This window comes from Carettochelys insculpta, chromosome 22 (assembly GCF_033958435.1).
Source record: "Carettochelys insculpta isolate YL-2023 chromosome 22, ASM3395843v1, whole genome shotgun sequence".
Lineage (NCBI taxonomy): Eukaryota > Metazoa > Chordata > Testudines > Carettochelyidae > Carettochelys > Carettochelys insculpta.
The window spans coordinates 3,082,527-3,102,214 of record NC_134158.1 but is presented as its reverse complement, the minus strand read 5'-3'; the positions used below and the strand labels follow the sequence as shown (position 1 = coordinate 3,102,214).

General features: G+C 56.0%; 1 protein-coding gene across 1 annotated transcript in view; it reads left to right on the top strand.

Annotated features, from left to right (window-relative positions):
- Positions 1 to 18,224, top strand: part of LOC142024619 (uncharacterized) — a 38,390-nt gene extending 20,166 nt beyond the window's left edge. The window contains 7 exon segments of the mRNA XM_075016759.1: positions 1,376 to 1,437; positions 2,044 to 2,186; positions 2,797 to 2,909; positions 4,094 to 4,185; positions 13,805 to 13,931; positions 15,072 to 15,185; positions 15,558 to 18,224. Coding sequence (XP_074872860.1) covers positions 1,376 to 1,437; positions 2,044 to 2,186; positions 2,797 to 2,909; positions 4,094 to 4,185; positions 13,805 to 13,931; positions 15,072 to 15,185; positions 15,558 to 16,660 — 1,754 coding nt within the window. The 3' untranslated portion in view covers positions 16,661 to 18,224.
- Positions 18,225 to 19,688: the final 1,464 nt, after the last annotated feature.

The following is a 19,688-nucleotide window of genomic DNA, read 5'->3' as shown; positions in this document are numbered from 1 at the left end:
GACTGGCTCAGCAGCAGTGCAGCAGGGAAGGACCCGGGGATTGCAGTGGATGAGAGGGGCAGGACGGGGTAGCGATCCAAGTGCTTGATGAGTTTCAGAAGACTCTGCCACACGCTGTCGATGTTTCGTAACGCTCAGGAGCGATCCTGAGAGCAAAAGGGCTATGAGTGACGCGCCAGGGGCCTCGTGTCCTCAGCTTTTGTCTGCCAGTGCTTGGGGATGGGTGACAGGAGAGAGCTCACTTGATTGTCTGCTCTGTTCCCTCCCTCTGGGGCACCTGGTGTGGGTGCTGCCAGCAGACAGGACACTAGGCTAAATGGGCCTGTGGTTGGACTCAGTGCGGACGTACTTGATGAGGGGAGGGGGCAGCGTCCGAGAGAAAGTGGCTTTCTCCTTATAGCAGCTCTTGTTACGTGTGGACAATGCAGAGTTTTCTTCTCATGAATTCCAGCCGTTCTTCTTAGGCTTTGCTTCAACGCGGCTGCCCAGTCCCGGCGGGGATGCTGGCAGAGAGCTCTCCCACCCCTCCCCGGTCTGGGTGGCCGATGGACCACTCTGTCCCTCTTCAAAGGGAGTCCCCCACCAGCACCACCCGGCGTCTTCTCTTGGGGGTGCGGTTGTAGAAGTCCCATCCCTAGGCCTGTGCATCCCAGGCCTTACAATCCGTGGGGTGGTCTTCTGACCCCTTCCCTGGGGGCTCCCTGCCACAGCTAGCTCCACCGTGGCCCCCGTGCAGACAGCCTGAAAGCAGGTGCTCACCTCCAGCAGATTTGGAGATATCTAATGTTCTCATCTGCCTCCTTGAAGAGGCAGAGGAGAAACAAAGTGCAAGAAAACAGACTAACAAACAGTAAGACCACCAAAATGGTGAGTGCCTGGGCCAGCCACCTGCCCAGCCCTGCACCCGGTCCAGCCACCTGCCCAGCCCTGCGCCCAGTCCAGCCACCTGCTCAACCCTGCACCAGCCCAGGAGGACCTGGGCCAGACACCTACCCAGCCCTGCGCCCAGGCCAGGAGGGCCAGAGAACATTAACACTGGCACACCTTGGTATCTTGTCAATGCTGCAAAAGAGGAAATGCAGAATCAGACACCATCGCACAGGCCGGGCGTGGTAGGGGGTGTTGGTGTGTGGTGGGGTGGTGTGTGGTGGGGTGGGACTAAACCGTAAAATACACAATAACTACAAGTCAACACAGGTAGGCAAGGTGGAGATGGGCGATCGGCCGGGACCGAGGCTCTGGGCTCAGGTCGGCAGCAAGCAGTGACTCAGTCGCTGCCCAGCAGGAGTCGCTCTTCCTCCTCCAGGAGCTGCCGCGGTCGATGAAATTGAGACTCAATCATCTGCCTCTCGGGTGTGTCTGTTTCTGTAAAAAGATGAGGAACAGGCTGGCTGGGAACGTGGGTGGAGCCGGGGGGCCATTAACGGCGTCTTCCAGGTGAGCATCCCCTTACAGGCTGCCAGACGTCTGTGCAGGGCCCGGCCCTGGGCTGTCAGATCCGGATTCAGAGCCAGGATCTCCCCATGGGTTGGAGCCAGAGTCGAGATCAGGAGTGGTGCCCCAGGCAGAGCCGGCATCCGTGTCGGGAGTCAGGGGAAGGGCAGGTTGGGTGTTGGAGCCAGACAGCCATACTGGAGGTCCAGCCGGGGCTGGGAACGATGTGAAGCCACAGGCAGGGCCCCATCCAGCAGCCACGCAGGGATTCGCTGGGTCGTCTCAGCCACCTCCAGGGACTCCTGCTGGAGGAGCAGGCCTCCGGGTGCACCACCTGCAATCAGGAGCATCGCAGGCGCACGCACACGCACGCGCGCGTGCACACACACACACACACGCACACACACACCCCGCGGGCTGTGGAGAGCTATGGGGGGGCCGTGATGATCTGGGGGTGATACGGCTGGTGCTGGAGCACCCTTTGTCATTCCAGGGGAGCGCAGCTTCCCACAGCTTCCCCTTGGCCCCAGTGTCTCTGGCAGGGCTGTCGGCCTGTGTGCTGGGGCTCAGGCACGCCTTCGCGTGTGCCGAGCTTCCCTGGCGCCTCAGGTCCGGAGCAGCAGGCCGCCGATGGGTGACCGGGGCGAAACAAGCGTCCAGCGATTTAAAACCACGCAAGAGATGATGGCGATGCCGGCACACGGCTCTGCCGGGAGACACTCGGTCCCCTTTGGGAGCAGCCGCCAGGAAAGGTAACAAACGCGGCCACTAAAATCCAGCTTAGCTGCTGCCGGGGCTGCTGTTGTCCTTCTCAAATGACAGAGCATTCATGATGCGCGCGCGTGTGCTCGTGTGTGTGTGTGTGTGTGTACACACCCTGCCCCACCCCCCAGAGTAACACACACACACACACACACACACACACACACACACACATTTTCCTCACCACGGAGAAATCAGCCAACAAAGAAAGCTGCCACCTCTATGCCCAGCAGGCAGGCAGCAAAGCAGCTACTCAGGGCTTTGCGTCCCTCCAGTGATTTCTAGTCCCAGGCACTTTTCTCTCAGCCCAAAGAGGCTTCAAATGGGCCTGGGTTTTCTCCTGAAAAGCGGAAGCGACGTAGTGGCTTGATTCTGAGAGATGATCGTGTGTTTGGAGGGTTTGGCTTTCCACCCAGAAAGCAAGACTTGAGATATCCGAAAGTCCTACTGCATAGCTGAGTGGTTAGAGCACTGGCCTGGACCTTGGAACCCCAGGAGTTTCTACCCAGCTCTGATACTGATGTGCTGAGAGGCCTCGGTCAAGTCACTTCCCTTCACTGTACCTCTCCTTCTGCTCGCCGCTTTGGCTGTCTTGTCCAGCGAGACTGTGAGCGGCTTTAGGCAGAAACTGGCCTTCGCTGGGTTCTGTTCAGAATCCTGCACAGTCTCTTCCGGGGTCTGCTGGGATGCAAACAGCAATGAATACTGCGATAGTAAGTAAGAACCATGCGTTCGTAGAACAATTTCTGTATCGTTTTCTTACAATCTTGTGTTATGTTTCTCTACCGTTTGCTTATTAAACCTTTTTATATGGAGACCTCGTAACGTTTAAGTCTTTTGTCACGTATCTGGGGAGCAACATAGCGCGTGGTCTAGACCATAAGAAGGAAACAGCGACTGGAACAGCAAAAGCAAGAGCAAGTTTGGAGGTGACGGGTAAGATCTGGAAAAGCAAAGCGATTAGCTTAGGAACAAAGCTGAGTGTCTCGAAAACGTGTGCATTCAGCAGCGTGTTGTGCGACGTGAGGCATGGGTGATAACGAGTGATTCGAAGAGAAGGATACTGGCGTTCGAGAGGAGCTGTTGTAGAAAGAGCCTGAGGATACGATGGATGCAGAAGGTCACCCATTAAGAATTAGATAGGAAGATACAGCCGAAAGAGAACCTGCTGCGGAAGAAAAAGCGGTCAAGTAGCACTTTAAAGACTAGCAAAATAGTTTATTAGGTGATGAGCTTTCGTGGGACAGACCCACTTCTTCAGCCCAGAGCCAGACCAGAACAGACTCAATATTTAAGGCACAGAGAACCAAAAACAGTAACCAAGGAGGTAGGGGCTCGTCCGCATACTTAACTCAGTCTAATTCTTGACCATCCCCCCCACCCCTCCACTCTCTGATTTGCTCACCTTGATTATCTTTTTCCGATTTGTCCTCCTTGATTACTGTTTCACCGGGGCGCAGCTGGGCCAGGGGCATTCCCGGGGCTGTGGTCACCCCCGGCAGCAGTGCCCTGGGGAGGCTCCACTTCGCCTCCTCCCGGGGTGGGGTAATTGTCCCCTGCTCCCCGGCCCGGGGTGACTGTCCGACCCGTCCCCCGCTGCGGGCGCGGCCTGACCACCGAGGTGCCGGGGGGGAGCCCCGAGCCCCCCGCCCCAGTGCCCCGGGTAAGGGAACCCCGCAGCGGTTCCCACGGCCGCAGGGTGCTCGCCCCGCTCGGTCCGCTGCACAGGCCGGATCGGGCCCTGCGGTGTGTCCCTGGCCCGGGCGCTGCACCGCCCTGAGCTGGCGGCGGGGACCGCGGGGTTGGGGGGTGTAGGGGGAATGAGGAGCGCTAGGACCCAGCGGCGCCGCCCGCCCGCCCGCTCGCTCACTCCGCCCGGCCGCCGCGGGGACTGGAGCGCAGCCCCCCCCGCACCCCCCCGGGGGGCACCCGCTGCTCCCCGAGAGACGCGCCCGCCCCGCACCTCCCTCCGCGCCCCACGGGGAGAAGGTGAGACGCCCGCGGGCCGGGGGGCGGGGCGGGGCGGGGCGGGGGGAGCCGGGAGTGGGTAGAGGGGGGCTGGGGGGTAGGGATGCGGGAGGGGGAACAGGGGGTACAGGGGAGGGGCCCAGGGCGGGGGGAAGCCGGGAGTGGGTAGTGGGGGGCTGGGGGTAGGGATGCGGGAGGGGGTACAGGGGAGGGGCCCGGAGCAGGGGGAGCCGGGAGTGAGAAGGGGGGCCTGGGGGGGTAGGGATGCGGGAGGGGGTACAGGAAAGGGGCCCAGGGCGGGGGGAGCCGGGAGTGGGAAGGGGGGGCTGGGGGTTAGGGTTGCAGAAGGGGGAACAGGAGGTACAGGGCCGGGGGAGCCGGGAGTGGGTAGACGGGGGGATGGGGGGGTTGGGATGTGGGAGGGGGAACATGGAGTACAGGGGAGGGGCCTGGGGCAGGAGGATCCGGGACTGGATAGAGAGGGGCTGGGGGTTAGGGATGTGGGAGGAGGAACAGGGGTACAGGGGAGGGGCCAGGGGCTGGGGGCGGTCATGAGAACTCACAGCCATCGGAGCAGGGGGACACGGTGGGGGGAAGGGAAGCAGAGGAAGAGGGGGGTGCAGGCTGGCGGGGAGGGGAGGGCAGAGCTGGAGGGCAGGGCAGGGTAGGGAGAAGGGTGGGGGAGAGGCTCGAGCAGCTCCCCCAGCTGGGGTGCGGGGGGCTGCCCTGGCTGACCTTTTCCTGTACTAGCCCTGGGGTGGGGTGGGGGGCGGGGGATTGGCCGGGCACTGCTGCCCGTGGGGTCAGAATTTACAAGGTCAATCTCCCCCCCCTGCCCTCCGTGCCCTTGCCCCTCCCCCACCAGCACTCAGGGGGCTGCCCCCCATGGTGAGGGTGGGGGCCGGGTAGGACTCTGTGGCCGGCGGGAGCCCCAGAGTCTGGCTGCGCCGTTTTCCGGTCAGGCAGTTAAACGACCTTAGGGCTCTGCTTCGGCCCTGTTTGAGCTGCTTCTCTGGCTCCGGGGTGGTGCGAAGGGCAGGGGGCTCAGGGCTGCACAGGGGGCTGGGCATTGGCTGCCCCTGGTGAGTGCTAAGGCTGAGGAGGTGGGGGGCAGCCTGTGCTCAGGGTGCGGGAGCCCCGGCCCCAGCTGGGCTCCCTGGGGCGGACGCTGCTGCCTCCCTCATGCTCTGGGAGCTGGGGTGTCCAGCCGCTGCCGAGCAGGGCCTGTGCTGGGGCCAACCATCCCTCTGGGCAGTGGCTGGCACCAGGGCTGTAGGTCAGCCATAGGTCCTGTCGCCACCAGCTCCTGAGCCGGTGAGGGGGCGACTGGAGAATGGCCACTCAAACCGCCGGTCCTCAGCCCGTCTCTGCTCTGGGGGTCTGCGAGTCCCAGAGCTGCAGCCCCCATTAGCAGCGCAGTGGGGAAGACCCAGGCCTGGCGGGGGCCGTAAGAGCTCTTCCAGGCAGAAGGGAGACCAGACAGCCGGGAGCGATCCGTGAGGATGGGGGTTCCCAGCTCCCAGCCACGTCCAGCTGCATCAAGCTGGACATGAGTCAACAGTGTACCATTGTAGCCAAGAAGGCTAATGGCACATTAGGGTTGTTGCATCAAGAGGAGCGTTGCCAGTAGATCCAGAGAAGTGATTATTCCTCTTTGTTCGTCTTTGGTGAGGCCGCATCTGGAGTACTGTGTCCAATTCTGGGCCCCCAATTATAGGAAGGATGTGGACACACTGGAGAGGGTCCAGTGGAAGGTGTGATGGAGTGGGGGATACCTGTGTGTGTGTGAGTGGCTCACAGAGGGTGTGGGGCTCCTGCTGAGGGTAACCTTGATGACCAGGTAACACCTTTGTACTGCAGACAAAGGAGGAGGTGGAGCCTGAGGGGTCTGAATTGGAACTGGGAGTTGGGAAGTAGTTAGTCTGGGCTGAGGGAGAGAGAGACCAAGGAGGGGGCAAGGCCCCAGCTCTGGGGGCCCCTCGGGGCCTCCTCTCCCCAACATGAATTGGACTGGCTGTCTCTGCCTGCTGCACTGACTCCTCTGTATGATGCTGTGTCCTGTCGGCTAATAAACCCGCTGTTGTCCTGCTGAGTGAGAGTCACTCCTGCCTGCGGACGGGGTGCAGAGCTTGGGGGACCCCAGAACCCCATCACACTGGTGTCAGAAGTGGGATGTTCTGCACCCCGAGGATGGAGCATCCAGCAGTAAGTGACCGGGGCCCCGGAAGAAGTGGGGCCTGCGAGACCCAGGTGTGCTGAAGGGCAGTGAGGTGCAGCTCCCCAAGGCGGAGGGGCCTGCGGCCAAACCCAAGCAACTGCGGTCGTGGTCCTCGAGAGGGGGTGTCACACCCGAGGAGGGGTTACTCCTGGGAATCTGTTGGAGTCGGTCCCAGAAGGTGGAGGGGCCGAGAGCCCAACCCCCAGGAACAAGTGACCCCTGAGGAGGCTGACGCTGAATGAGTCCTTCCCAAGACAGGGTGCTCATGGTCCCTGAGAGCGGGTGTCACACTGAAGAAGGGGTTCCGCTGGGAGTCTGTTGGAGTCGGTCCCAGAGGGCAGAGGGGCCTACGGCCTAACCCCGGGCAGCTTGTGACCCGCAAGGAGCCTGGCACACTGAAGGGATTCTTCCAGGAATCGTGGGGTGCAGAGGGCATCAGCCTGAGAGCCTGCAACCACGCTGAGCAACTCCGCTGTGAAGTGGCAGCACCTGGAAACCGAATCGAGATTAAAGAAGCTGGACAAGGCAGCGTGGATGTGCAGTGGCGGAGCTGAGGGCTGGGGAGAATCCTGCAGAGGTGAGCCCAGATCGGAGCAGGGAACCCTGGACTGCATGGAGCTCTGAACCGAGTGGCCTGCCGCAGCTCAAGGAGGGAAGGAGCGATTCCAACCCATCATCTACTAGTGGCCAAGACAGACCTGCGAAGAGTTTTCCAGGCCTGGGCCGAGGAAGGTGCCTGTGTGTCTGTGCAGGAAAGCAGCTGGTCCACTGGGAATGGCAAGTTGTCTCTGAGAGAAGCTGCCTCACCTTCTGGGTGTGTGTCTCAGACCAGCCAGGGGGCTGGGACAAAGGAGAAAGTGTCTCCCATTGTCTGTCTGTGTTGAACAGCAGCAGCAGCAGCAGCCTGGGGAGAGAGCAGAGCCTGCGTTTGGAAAAGGTGCCAATAAGGAAACTAGCCCATTGTCTGAGGAAGATTCACCAGCCTGGGGTGGCTGGAGAAGGAACCACCAGAAAAGAGCATTCCAGGTGTGACTCTGAATCCAGCCATGGGGGCTGGAGCAGAGGGAATGGCTCTGGGATGGGCAGTGGTGTCCCTGCTAAGGACACTGGTCCTTGGTGCAAGAAAAGTGCTTCTGCTTCTGGGGAAGTGAATCCTTTGCCTGAGCCTGTGGGGGCTCAAGATGGAGCCAAGATCCCAGAGCTGGATCTGAGGGCAGCTGAAGCCCAGATGGGAAGTGGGCCTACCTCTGTGTCTCTCAGGGGGGATGATGCTTTAACTTGGTCTAATCCAGTTAGGATCATCAGGGAATCCCAGAGACCAGACGATTCTGGTACTTGTTCTGTGCCTGATGCTGAGGTGTTACTGGGAGGGGGTGAGAGGGCTCTGTCCTACCAGAGTCATCCTCTCGCCAGGACACAAGAACAGATGGGCAATAAAGTTATGCTGACTGAAGATAAAGGAGCTGGTAGCAGAAGGGAGGAAAGGGACCCTGACCTTCTGTCCGGTGGTACTGGCTGTCTGCCTGGAGGGGGATTACATGGGAATCTGCCTGATGGGCCAGAAGTGATCCTGGGTGTAGGTAAAACCCAGGAGCTGGTTGTGGCTCAAGGGAGCAGTGCCCCTGTGGAGCCAGACAGGGGTAAGTTGTTGTTTGGGGGAGCTCTTAAGGAAAAAAATTTCCCTGAAACTTTTCCTCACCCGTCTGTGGGGACTGCAGAAAATGGGAATGAGGTGGAGGAGAGTGAACAGGAAAGGTGCTTGTCTGTAAGCACCAGAGCAACCCTTTGCCTGGGGAGAAGTTTGTTTCAGCTCCTGATGGCCAGGACCTGCCTGAGTGTGAAACCACTGGCTGTGCTCTGCAAGGGTCCAAAGCAGGCAGGGTAAAAGTTTCTCAGGAATTGGAAGCTGGTGCAAGTAAAGTAAAAACTATCAGGAAATGTAAGCAGCCCTGTGAGAACCAAGTAAAACAGCTGCACAGCCAGAGAGATCAAATTTCCACCCCAGGGGGCAAGGGAGAAGATTAGAACTTGATGGTGCTAAGAAAGGCCTCAGCCATTTATCCCCAAAATACCAGATTCTCAAGGAGGTTACACAAAAGTTGTGGTCTACCAAAGAGCAACGTAAATGTGCAGTTGCAATGGGTTTGTTCTGTTACTCACACTGACTGCTGTAACCAAGGGGTGCTGCTACCAAAAGCTGTAGAATTGTACCATGCACTGAATGTTTGAAAAGAGCCATGTGACATGATGACATTGATGTAGAAGCATGAATTGTATGTTGAAGGAGTCTGTAACTCTGAAATGTCACCATTGTTCCCTGTAACTAGTCTTGCAACCTCTGACATGAGAAGGAACATTCCAAACCTATTGTGTGGCATGGAAGGGGAAACTGAGGCACACAACCATTTTGGTGGTCTGGCTAAATGCCAAGGGTGGAAGCATTTGTACCTTCCGTTACTGGACTGTAACTGAATTCCAGACATCGGCTGGAGCAGCTGTATGGACTGGTGGTCAGATGGGGCAGGACCCAGACCACAAAAGACCTGTTTGATCTGTTGGTGCTGCAGCATCTGTATGGGCTCTGCCCGCCCGACTTGAGAACGTGGCTGACGGACCGGGGCCGAAGCAGCGAGACCAACCAACCCAAGGGAACTAAAAGGACTTGCCCGGCTGCATCACATGAAAAGGGCCAATACCAAGCTCCTGAGTTGGAGCCTCCCCCAGCAGGACTATGATGTGGAGGTGGTGCACATCGAGGGGAGCACTGAGGGTACAGCCGATGCCCTGTCACGAGGGGAGAGCCCCGAACTTCCCCAGGTCACCAGTTGAGTGACCCTGCTCAGTTCGGTCTGAAATGGGGGAGAGATGTGATGGAGTGGGGGATACCTGTGTGTGTGTGAGTGGCTCACAGAGGGTGTGGGGCTCCTGCTGAGGGTAACCTTGATGACCAGATAACACCTTTGTACTGCAGACAAAGGAGGAGGTGGAGCCTGAGGGGTCTGAATTGGAACTGGGAGTTGGGAAGTAGTTAGTCTGGGCTGAGGGAGAGAGAGACCAAGGAGGGGGCCAGGCCCCAGCTCTGGGGGCCCCTCGGGGCCTCCTCTCCCCAACATGAATTGGACTGGCTGTCTCTGCCTGCTGTACTGACTCCTCTGTACGATGCTGTGTCCTGTCGGCTAATAAACCCGCTGTTGTCCTGCTGAGTGAGAGTCACTCCTGCCTGCGGACGGGGTGCAGAGCTTGGGGGACCCCAGAACCCCATCACAGAAGGCAACCAAAATAATTAGGGGGCTGGAGCATATGACCTATTAAGAAAGGTTGAGGGAATTGGGACTGTTTAGTCTGCAGAAGAGAAGACTGAGGGGGGACTTGATAACAGCCTTCAGCTTACTGAAGAGAGGTTGCAAAGAGGCTGGAGAGAGGCTGTTCACAGCGATCACAAATGGCAGAACACGGAACAATGATCTCAAGTTGTGGTTGGGAAGGTCCAGGCTGAACATCAGGAAAAACTTTTTCACTAAGAGGGTGGTGAAGCACTGAAATGTTCTACCCAGGGGAGTAGTGGAGTCTTCATTCCTGGAGGTGTTTAAGTCTCGCCTGGACAAAGCCCTGGCTGGGCTGATCTGATGGGTTTGGTCCTGCCTAGGGCAGGGGGCTGGACTTGATGGCTTTTTTAGGTCTCTTCCAGCTCTATTGTTCTATGATTTTATGATCACCTGCGGGGCAGATTGACTCCTCTGATGACAGTGATGTGAAGAGGGGCAGAGAGAGGAAAAGCCAGGTCCTGCCTCTGGCTAGTCCCTGCGCTCCCGGGGGAATATCAGCCAGGGCCGGGGATAGTTCAGGGCAGCTCCTTTGACCAGGCTCGGCACCAGCACAGCAAGAAGAGCCATTTTTTCAACTTTGGGAAAAGCTCAGTAATTGGAGGGCTGCAACGTGTGTGCGTGAGTGGGAGACGGTCCTTGAAAGTAAGGTCCGAGCGTAACCCCTGTTTTCAGAGCAGCGCCCAAGCGGCGATTTGCAACGCGAGACGTGCTTACGGCGGGACGGTCCCGAACTTCGTACACGTGCTACGTCCGCACACTTCACGTGTGTGCGTTGGTACCCTGTCCTCCCAGCTCTGACACCGCCCATTTTACTTCCTGTTACATTCCTGTTTCCTTCCTTACAATGCAGAGCGAGAGAGGCATCAGACGCCAACGGGCGCCGAGCCCACGGTTACTGATGATGAGGATGAGGATGACGTTACCCTGCCCACCAGGAGTGCTGCAGGCTTCTTTTTCCTTTTCAAAATCTAGATTTCATTCGCAACATGTTCAGCACCCAGCTCCGGTCTCGTGTCCCACAATGCACTGCGCCTAGTAAAGCAGGGCGTGAGCCAACATTTGGAGATCACACGTGGTTTGCTGTTCAGACAGGGGTTGTTCACTGGTGGGCTTTGAAAAGTTCACCGCTTAGCAAACAATCAGGAGGGTTTTTTTTGTTTTTGTGGTTTTTTTTTTAACTTTGCAATTCTAGGGCCGGGAACCACAAAGAAATCCTCAAAGAGCCGCATGTGGTTTTGGAGCCGCGGGTTGCAGCCCCCTGCCTCTGACCGTGCTCCTTTCCGGCATTTGGCTCAGAGGCTCTGTGCCCCGGGAGGGTCGGTTCTCGTGGGTTTAGCCCAGTGGGAAAGATCAGGTCTGTGTCTTACTGTGACCGAGGGTTTTCCCAGCCTGGCCAAGCCCAGCACCCCTGGCTACAGGGAAAGAGCCTCGGCAGAACCGGGTGCAAAATGGGCTAACGATGATCCGAAGCTGCCCTTCTCCCCGGACAGGCAGCAGGATAACGACCCCGTCAGGGCAGGGCAATGGCTGTGCTGGAGGCAGCTCAGGTAGGGCTGTCTGGGGAGCTGTGGTAGGGGGTGTGGCCTTTTATTACCATGTGTAAGCGGGTGAGAGGGCCGCTACGCTTCCAAGCAGAGGGAAAGTCGTTTTGGTCACTTGCTTCAGATTTAGAGTCTCTGAGAGCCCGAGGTGGAAAGGGTACTGGAGTACTGAGAGTACCCAAAAGTTACTTGAGTAAAAGCAATAACGGTGCGTGTGTACTTTTACTCAAGTAGTTTCCCAGAGGGACACCGGTGCCTTGTACTTAAGTACACCCCCCCCCCCCCAAACAGCTGCACTTTTACTCAAAAAAACTTTGTGGGTATTTTTCCACCCCTGCTAGGAACATACAAGGACCGAGGATCGTGCCCCCTAGGGGATGTAAAACCCCATTTAATTAGTTAACGGTCTGACAGATTCAATTGGGGGGCGGGGTAATGGGAGGGGGGCACGCTGGTTGTGCTGGAGCAGCTCCTGGGCCCACCAGGGAGGGGGGCTTCTCTGGCTGCACGGGGCTGGAGCTGCTCATGGTGCTGTACCCAGTAAGCCTCGTCCGTTTAGGTTTACTGTTAACGTTCCTAGTGACCTCCCCAGCCTTCACCAGCCCAAGAGTTAGTCTGCTGGAAAAGTTTTATTGAAGTTGTACCGAGGTTACACCTGCAGTTCTACTCACTGTCCTGACCACAGCGCCAGGCTCTGATGGGTCTCTCAGGCCTAGATCACCAGGGGTTCCCGCTGGAGTCTGCCAGAGGCAGCTCCGCGTTTCCCGTTCTGCGCCCCCTTTTTACGCCACCTACACGTCCTTTCTCCCCACGTCCAGGTGACGGTCCAGCCTCTGTCCTCTGGTTAGTCTTTGTCCCCTGGAAACTTACGGGCCCCCAGTCTCTGCAGGCAGGGCCATATCCCTTTCTTCTTTATGAGCACTGATGGACAATCTGTCTCTCCTGATTAAAACTGGGCAGAATAAATCGGGTTCTGCGCACCGAGCTGTGTGCGGAAGTGAACCACCCATAGAAACACGCTGTCGGCTGTGGGCGCTTTGCTCATCTCTCCTGGGGGGGCCGCCCAAGCGCTCGGCTTACAGGGACAGTGGTTGAACTGGGTATGACGCCGGCGTTAGTTGCCCTTGGTCCCTTTCCAGCCATGCACGAGGTGAGGTTATAACCCACAGATTCACCACGGGACTTTTCACGTTTGGGCACCTCGATGCTTCACAGCTAGTGGTGATACTTGAGTTTGTTCCTTATCACTGTCCTCTTCTAGTCGCACTATGGAATGGCTCAAATACATCCGTCCCACGAAAGCTCACCACCTAATAAATTATTTTGTTAGTCTTTAAAGTGCTACTGGACTGCTGGTTTTGTTTTGAGCACATGTATTTCTCTCTGTTACTATCTTTATTTGTGGGGATGAGGCACGAGAGCGGAAATGAGACAGGAGGTTTATAAAATGTCACAGGGGTTGCTTGAATAACATGCGTGGCCTGGACATCGTGCAGCAGAGCCCAAGTTTTATTTGAACCAAATGAGTCAAATTTTATATAGTGTGTATATGTGTGTGTATATATATATATATATATATATATATATATATTTAACTTGGCCTTTAAGTTTTTCTTCTCCATGTTTTTGAATACAGTGTGCAGAATGCCAATTTAAAATATGTTAATTTCTAATTAATCTGGAAACCTTTTAAGTTTCAAGAATGAGCAAATATTAATAGTGCCTATTTTATGTATTTCCCACATAATAAACAAGTATTTTTTCAAAATAATGTTTTTCCTTATTATATTAAATTAATTGGTTAATGTAATTTTGAGGTTTATTAAACAATTTGGTTATTTCATGATTATATTTCGTAAATCGTTTTACTACGTCATAAATCTTTAACATGTGATTAGTTATGCTTTCTTCTGAATTGTGTAACCAATGCACTTTTGTTTTTTGTTTTTAAATTTAATCTTATTTTAAATTAATAGTTTTGTACTCATAAAACCTGTGATACAATTCAAAATTTTAAAAATATTAATTCCTTGTTTTCTTCTGGAAACAAATGTTGGTTTTTATCTTGATATTTAAATTAGTTATAGTTGGTACTTATACTTTTATAACCCTGCAACTGAACTGAATCTGGCACACAATGAACATATGTGATACAACAATCCTAGCACCATGCAAGTGAAGAACAACAAAAACCATTGGCTACAGGTGGCCGGGACAGGAAATACTCGGGGGGGGGGGGAGCCAGGGATAAGCTGTGTTAGACCCCCCCCCCGGGACACGCTCCACCCATGTGCTGATAGATGAGCGGGCCTGTTTTTGTGGGCTGGGGGCTGAACACTCCCACGTCTCAGAAACTAAAACCAACCCTCTGCGCGGGGCTGGAGAACGCGTCTGAACCCCCTCTCCAGAGACTGCCGGGGATGGAGAGGCGGGGGCCGGGGTTCCTGCCCCTGCTCCCTGCCCAGAGCTCGCTGCCCACGTCAGCCTGTGCCCAGGGGGCGTGTGGTAAGCGAGACCCACTACAAAGCGCTGAGCGGGGGCACCTCTTGTTGCAGATGGCGGTGGCCTTCGAGGAGGTGGCTGTGTACTTCACCCCGGCGCAGGGGGCACTGCTGGGCCCCGCTCAGAGAGCCCTCTACCGGGACGTCATGCGGGAGAACTACCAGACGGTGACCTCGCTGGGTAAGGACGTCCCGGCCTCTTAGCTATTGAGACTTTGGGGTCTGTATTGCTGCATCGGGTCAGGGTCTTCCGTGGACACGGGGATGCGAGGGGAGTGACCCGTGTAGGCCCCCACCCAGTGTGAGCGCCACTCCCCTCCACGCCGCCTCCCGTTGGAGCGGGGAGTCAGGGATCGAATGGGCATGATCATTCACCCCTGTCCCGCCAGCTGTCACCGGGCAGGAGCAGGGCGTTGCCCAGGTCGGATCAGTTCCCCTCCCTCGCAGGGTCTCGGCCCCTGGGGAAGGAAGCAAACTCCCCACTGCAGCACCTGCTGCTGGTACTTGGGGGGATCAGGTCTTCGCTTCTGGCCAACGTCCCATCCACTGCTCCCTGCTTGTTCTCCACCATTTACAGCAGCCACCCCCACTCTCCCCCCAGACTGCAGGGCCTCCCTCTCTCTGGGGTCTTCGCCTCTTAGCGAACCCCAATCTCTTATGCCCTTCTTGCCTCGGTGCCCACTACCAGTCATCACCTAACCTTTCCCGCCAGGGTTCCTGCGGTCTGACGTGGCCACTCGTCGTTGGAAAGGGGTTGGACCTGCAGCTGTGGCACGCTCAGGCCCTGCAGCCTGGGGCTCGCCTGGCCAGAACTCCCCCAGCCCTGCTCTGTGTTGGGCAGCCCCTGTAGCTTCCCTGGCAGCCGGGCCTCTCCTGCTCCGCCGCTAGAGCAGGGGTCTTCTCTCCTTTCTCTCAAGGAGCCCCCTACTCATGCAGCCCCATCTGGGCCCTAAATTGGCATCTAACTGCCCCAGCTGCTGGTCCTTCAGCCGCAGCCTTCTCCCAGGGCGGTGTTTAGCCCCCACTACAACCTCCCTGCCTGGGACTGGCTCCGTGTGCTGGGAGGGCCCTGGGCTCCGGAGGTTTGGACATAGGCAGGGGTGTAACCCCAGAGCAGTGTGTGCCTCAGCAGCCTGAGTGCCCCCAGCGAGGGCGTGAACACCGGCCCCTTCCCCAGACACCCCTCTCCTCTCAGCAACCCTGTTCCCAGCTGTTCAGATTCCACAGATCCCAGCAAAGTCCCAGGGAGAACTTAAACGCGAGCCGTACCCTTCGCGAGCCATAGCGCTGTCTGCTCACGCCTGATCTCACCCCCACGCAGGACTCCCCATTCCCAAGCCTGCCCTGATCGCCCGGCTGGAGGCAGGGGAAGAGCCGTGGGTCCCGGATCTCCAGGCCTCCGAGGACAGGAAGCGCCCCAGAGGCAGCGGCACAGGTGAGGAGTCAGTGACACTGACACAGGAAGTGTCTGGCAAATGGAGGGAAAAGGCTAAACGCCCCAGAGTGTGGTGTGAGCCCCTCAGACCTGCCTCCTCTCCCCCCGGTCCGGCTGTGCCCAGCAGGTGTCACGTCACCATGGCCCATGTCGGTCCTGGCTTCCTTCCCACCCAACCACCCTGTCAGCAGCTTTCTCCCTGACTTCACTTCCCGGGAGCGGGGGGCGGTGTTCAGCTGAGAGGTGTTGACGGAATCCAATTTCTCGTTCTTCCAGCAGTTACTGTTTCGTGTTTTCTCTCTCTGCTCTTTCCCTTTGTGTCCCGTTGGCCAGCCAGGCACTGACTTCTGCCTGGACTTTCCCTCTCCCCAGCAGGTCACGAAGCCATGCCTGAGAACGAGGAGGGGAAGCCACAGCAGGAAAGCTCAGAGCAAAGGGAACTGCCAGGGGCCTTCCTGAGAGGAGCTGGATGTTTCTTCCCCCATTGCTTGGAACAGAAAATACCCAGGAGTGATTGGCAGCAGTCAGAGAGGAACCTGGGAAAAGTGGCTCAGTCGATTGACTGTAGTGGAAGAGGGAAGCGTCCCAAAGAAGCCACAGCCCTGCAGAGAAATCAAAAGAAAAAGAAGCCCTATACCTGCCTGGAGTGCGGGAAAAGCTACATTTACCCCTCAGCCCTTATTAACCACCGGAGAGTCCACACAGGAGACAAGCCGTACGAATGCCTCGAGTGCGGGAAAAGCTTCTGTCAGCGCTCCAGTCTCATTACACACTGGAGGCAGCACACGGGAGAGAAACCCTACAAATGTTTGGAGTGTGGGAAAAACTTTACCGTGAGCTCAAATCTTATTACCCACCAGCGAGTGCACTCCGGAGAGAGACCCTACGAATGCCTGGAGTGCGGGAAGGCCTTCTATCAGAGCTCAGATCTGACCACCCATCAGAGGCAGCACACAGGAAAGCGACCCTATCGATGCCTCGAGTGCGGGAAAAGCTTCACCCAGCGCTCAGTCCTTCTTAACCACGGGAGAGTCCACACGGGGGAGAAGCCCTATAAATGCCTGGCCTGCGGGAAAAGCTTCAGTGTGAACTCAAGCCTTGTTGCCCATCGGAGGGTGCACACCGGAGAGAGACCCTATAAATGCCTGGACTGTGGGAAAAGCTTCTATCAGAGCTCAGATCTGACCACCCATCGGCGGCAGCACACAGGAGAGCGACCCTATAAGTGCCTTGAATGCGGGAAAAGCTTCACCCAGCGCTCAGTCCTTCTTAACCACGGGAGAAGCCACACAGGGGAGAGACCCTATAAATGCCCAGACTGCGGGAAAAGCTTTGCTGTGAACTCAAGCCTTTTTGCCCACCGGCGGGTGCACACAGGAGAGAGACCCTATAAATGTCTGGAGTGTGGGAAAAGCTTCAACTGGAGCTCGAGTCTCCACAAACATTGTAGACGGCACACAGAAAAGAGAGCCTAGAAATGCCCTGAGTGCAGGGAAAGTTTCAGGGTGGATCAAGAGTCACTGGACATCAGCAAATCTGCATGGGTGAGAAACGGTGTAATGCCTGGAGGGTGGGAATGGTCTTCCACCTTCCTAAACAAGTCAGAGGCCACAGGGAACAGAACCTGTAAATACCTTGACAGGGGGAAAAAAGTTACATTGTAAGAGCAAATCTTGGGTCCCATGAGACAAACCTCCCCCACCCCCGGGAGAGAACCCCTACATTCTTGGGTCACGGGAAAGCTTCGGTAATTGCAGAAAAAGATTGTGTGAGCTCCCACGACGCCCCCACCCCCCGACAAGTCACACAAGAAGTAACTTGCAGGTGTGTGTCTGTGGTGGGTGGGGCGGGGGCTCTTTGTGGTTTGTGAGCCCCTCGGATGTCCTTAGCATGGAAAATGCTTCAGTTGGTGCAAGCAGCACATTGGCCATCGGCGACTGCTCCGCACAGGAAAGTAAAGCGCTCGGGGCCCTGGCTAGAGCTGGCCTTAGCACAAACTCCATTTCCTAATCCCCCACCCCCACCCCACACACACACATAGCGGGGGCATTATTCCAGAAGAGCTTATTTCGAAATAAGGCTGCTACCTGCAAAAATGCATTTCGAAATGACGCTGAGATATTTTGAAATACAGCATCTGCACGCACAGAGCCTGTTTGGGAGCACAGCCCCCGGATGCGCCGGGGCTATTTCGAAATAGGAGCTGTTAACGCAGGGACTAGAGCCGATTTCAAAATGGCACCATTCTTCGTAAAATGAGCTTTGCCAGTTTTGAAATAAGGCAACTGCTGTTTCAGAACTATTTCGCAAGCAAGGCTAGTTTGCTGTGGACACCTACCTTTTAGGGGCTACGTCTACACTGCAGTGATCTGTCGGCAGACGTCACTGTCGGAAAAGCTCTTCCCACAAAGCTGCTGTCGACAGAGTGCGTCCACGCACAAAAGTGGATCAAAAAGGTGATCTGCTCCGTTGACAGAGCGTGGCCGGGCTGCCGGGCCCTCTCCACAGAACGGCCAGCTGGAAGCACAGCAGACAGGGCTGCCCCGTGTCTGGAAGCCCGGTCTGTCGACAGAGGGCCCCCAGAGCGTCCACACGGCTTTTTTTTTGTTGACGGGTTCTGTTGAGAAAGGCGTTCTGCCTCGTGCCTGACAGGCAGAAGGCTGTCAATGAAAGTGCCGAGTTTTGCCTATTTACTGTCGACAAAACATATTTTGTGTGTGGATGCTCCACAGATTTTTGTCGGCAAAACTAACGTAGCTGTAGGCAGGGTGTGTGGACACGGGTTCCTGTTTAGACCAGAATTAACTGAATGTTAAGCGTAGGTCTAAAAGAGATGTTATTTCAAAATAACTTTCCTAGCGTCCACGCAACGCAACTGCTATTTCAAAATGATTTTAAAATACCAGTTGGTTTGTTTTTGAAATAGGTAAACCTCAGTCCATGAGGAAGAGTGCCAATTATGAAATAGCAAGGGCAAGATAGGGGCTTCGAAATGCATTTTGGCTGTCTACACTTGCATTCCTGTTTCGAAAGAGGAACGCAAATAAGGGAAATCAAAAATGCAAATGAGGCACTGATTTACATGGTTTGTGCTTCATTTGCGTGATCTCTTTTCAGAAGAGATCCTTTCAAAGGGAAAAAAACCACAGTGTAGAAGGGGCTCTTTTGAAAATAAACCCCATCTTCGAACGAACCCTTCTGGAAATAAAATAGGAAAAAGGGCTCGTTCGAAGATGGGGTTTATTTTCTACAGAGCCCCTTCTACACGGCTTTTTTCCTCTCAAAACAATCTCTTCCGAAAAGGGATTATGTAAATGAAGTGCAAGATACATAAATCAGTGCCTCATTTGCATTCCTCTTTCAAAAGAGGAGTGCAAGTGTAGACTTTGCGTGTAGCAGCACTACGGCGAAATAAACGCTTCTGGAATAGCTCTTCCGAATAAAGGCTGCAGTGTAGACATAGCCTAGGAGTGCTGGAGCTGGGAGCGTGCAATGTGGAATCTTGCCTTCCCTCCCCTGCTCGACTTTCATGCCGCATCCCAACACAGCAGCCTCAGGCCGATTTGGAGAATCTCTTCCTGTTGATACCTGGCCTGTCCTCACACCACAACTTTCCCCAAATTCATTCTAGGCTGGTTACCAAGTAACTGCCTCTTGGTTAATACCACAGACATTTGTACTACTGCAGCAGCGGGAAGCTACCCAGGCACCTGCGGCCATACCGTGCTGGGCTCGGTGTGTACACGTGCTTAGCAAGCCGCCCTAACGAGGGCGTGCGTTGCGCACAACACTGGCGGGGGCGGGGGAGGTAATGACAGGACTGGAAAAGTTGTGATCTACTGAAATGTTTCCCATTTGTACGCCTGGCTCATCTCTGCAGATCTCGGTAAGCCGGTGGAGTGTAAATCTGTTACCCATGTGGTCGTGCTAAGCAAGGGCCGTTAACGGCACTTCAGGCCCACTAGTGAAAATGGCAGCGCCACTTGGCTTTCCTGTGGGTTGTGGCCACATCACAGTGAAAAACACCCCCCCACCCTCAGCCGCAGCCCCTTGTCGGGGTGGCTGACGTAGCGCACTGGGGGCCTGTCTGCTCTACAGCGTTAGTCCGGAATAGCTTGTTCCAGAGTTGTTATCCCACAATAAGGTATTCAGGAGTAATGCGGCCACACGCGAGAGAAGCGCTGGAAGAAACAAATCTGATTTCAGAACAGCCTGTCCACACACCTCAGAGCCTCTGTCGGATCGGCGCCCCGGGACCACTCGGGAGCGATGTCTGCCCGGCAGCATTAGTTCAGAGTGAGCTATTCCGCTTCGAAGTAGCCCCATGCCTGGGCTATGCAGCCCCTGTTCTGAAACAGCTACTTCAGCCTCGGCGCTGTTCCTCGTAGGAGGTGCTTTTCTGAATCTGGGACAAGCCGTCCACAGTTATGCAACGAGTGGTTTGGCTGCGTCGACACTCCCAAAGTCGTTTCAAAACAGTGGCCAGTGTTCTGAAATAACTTA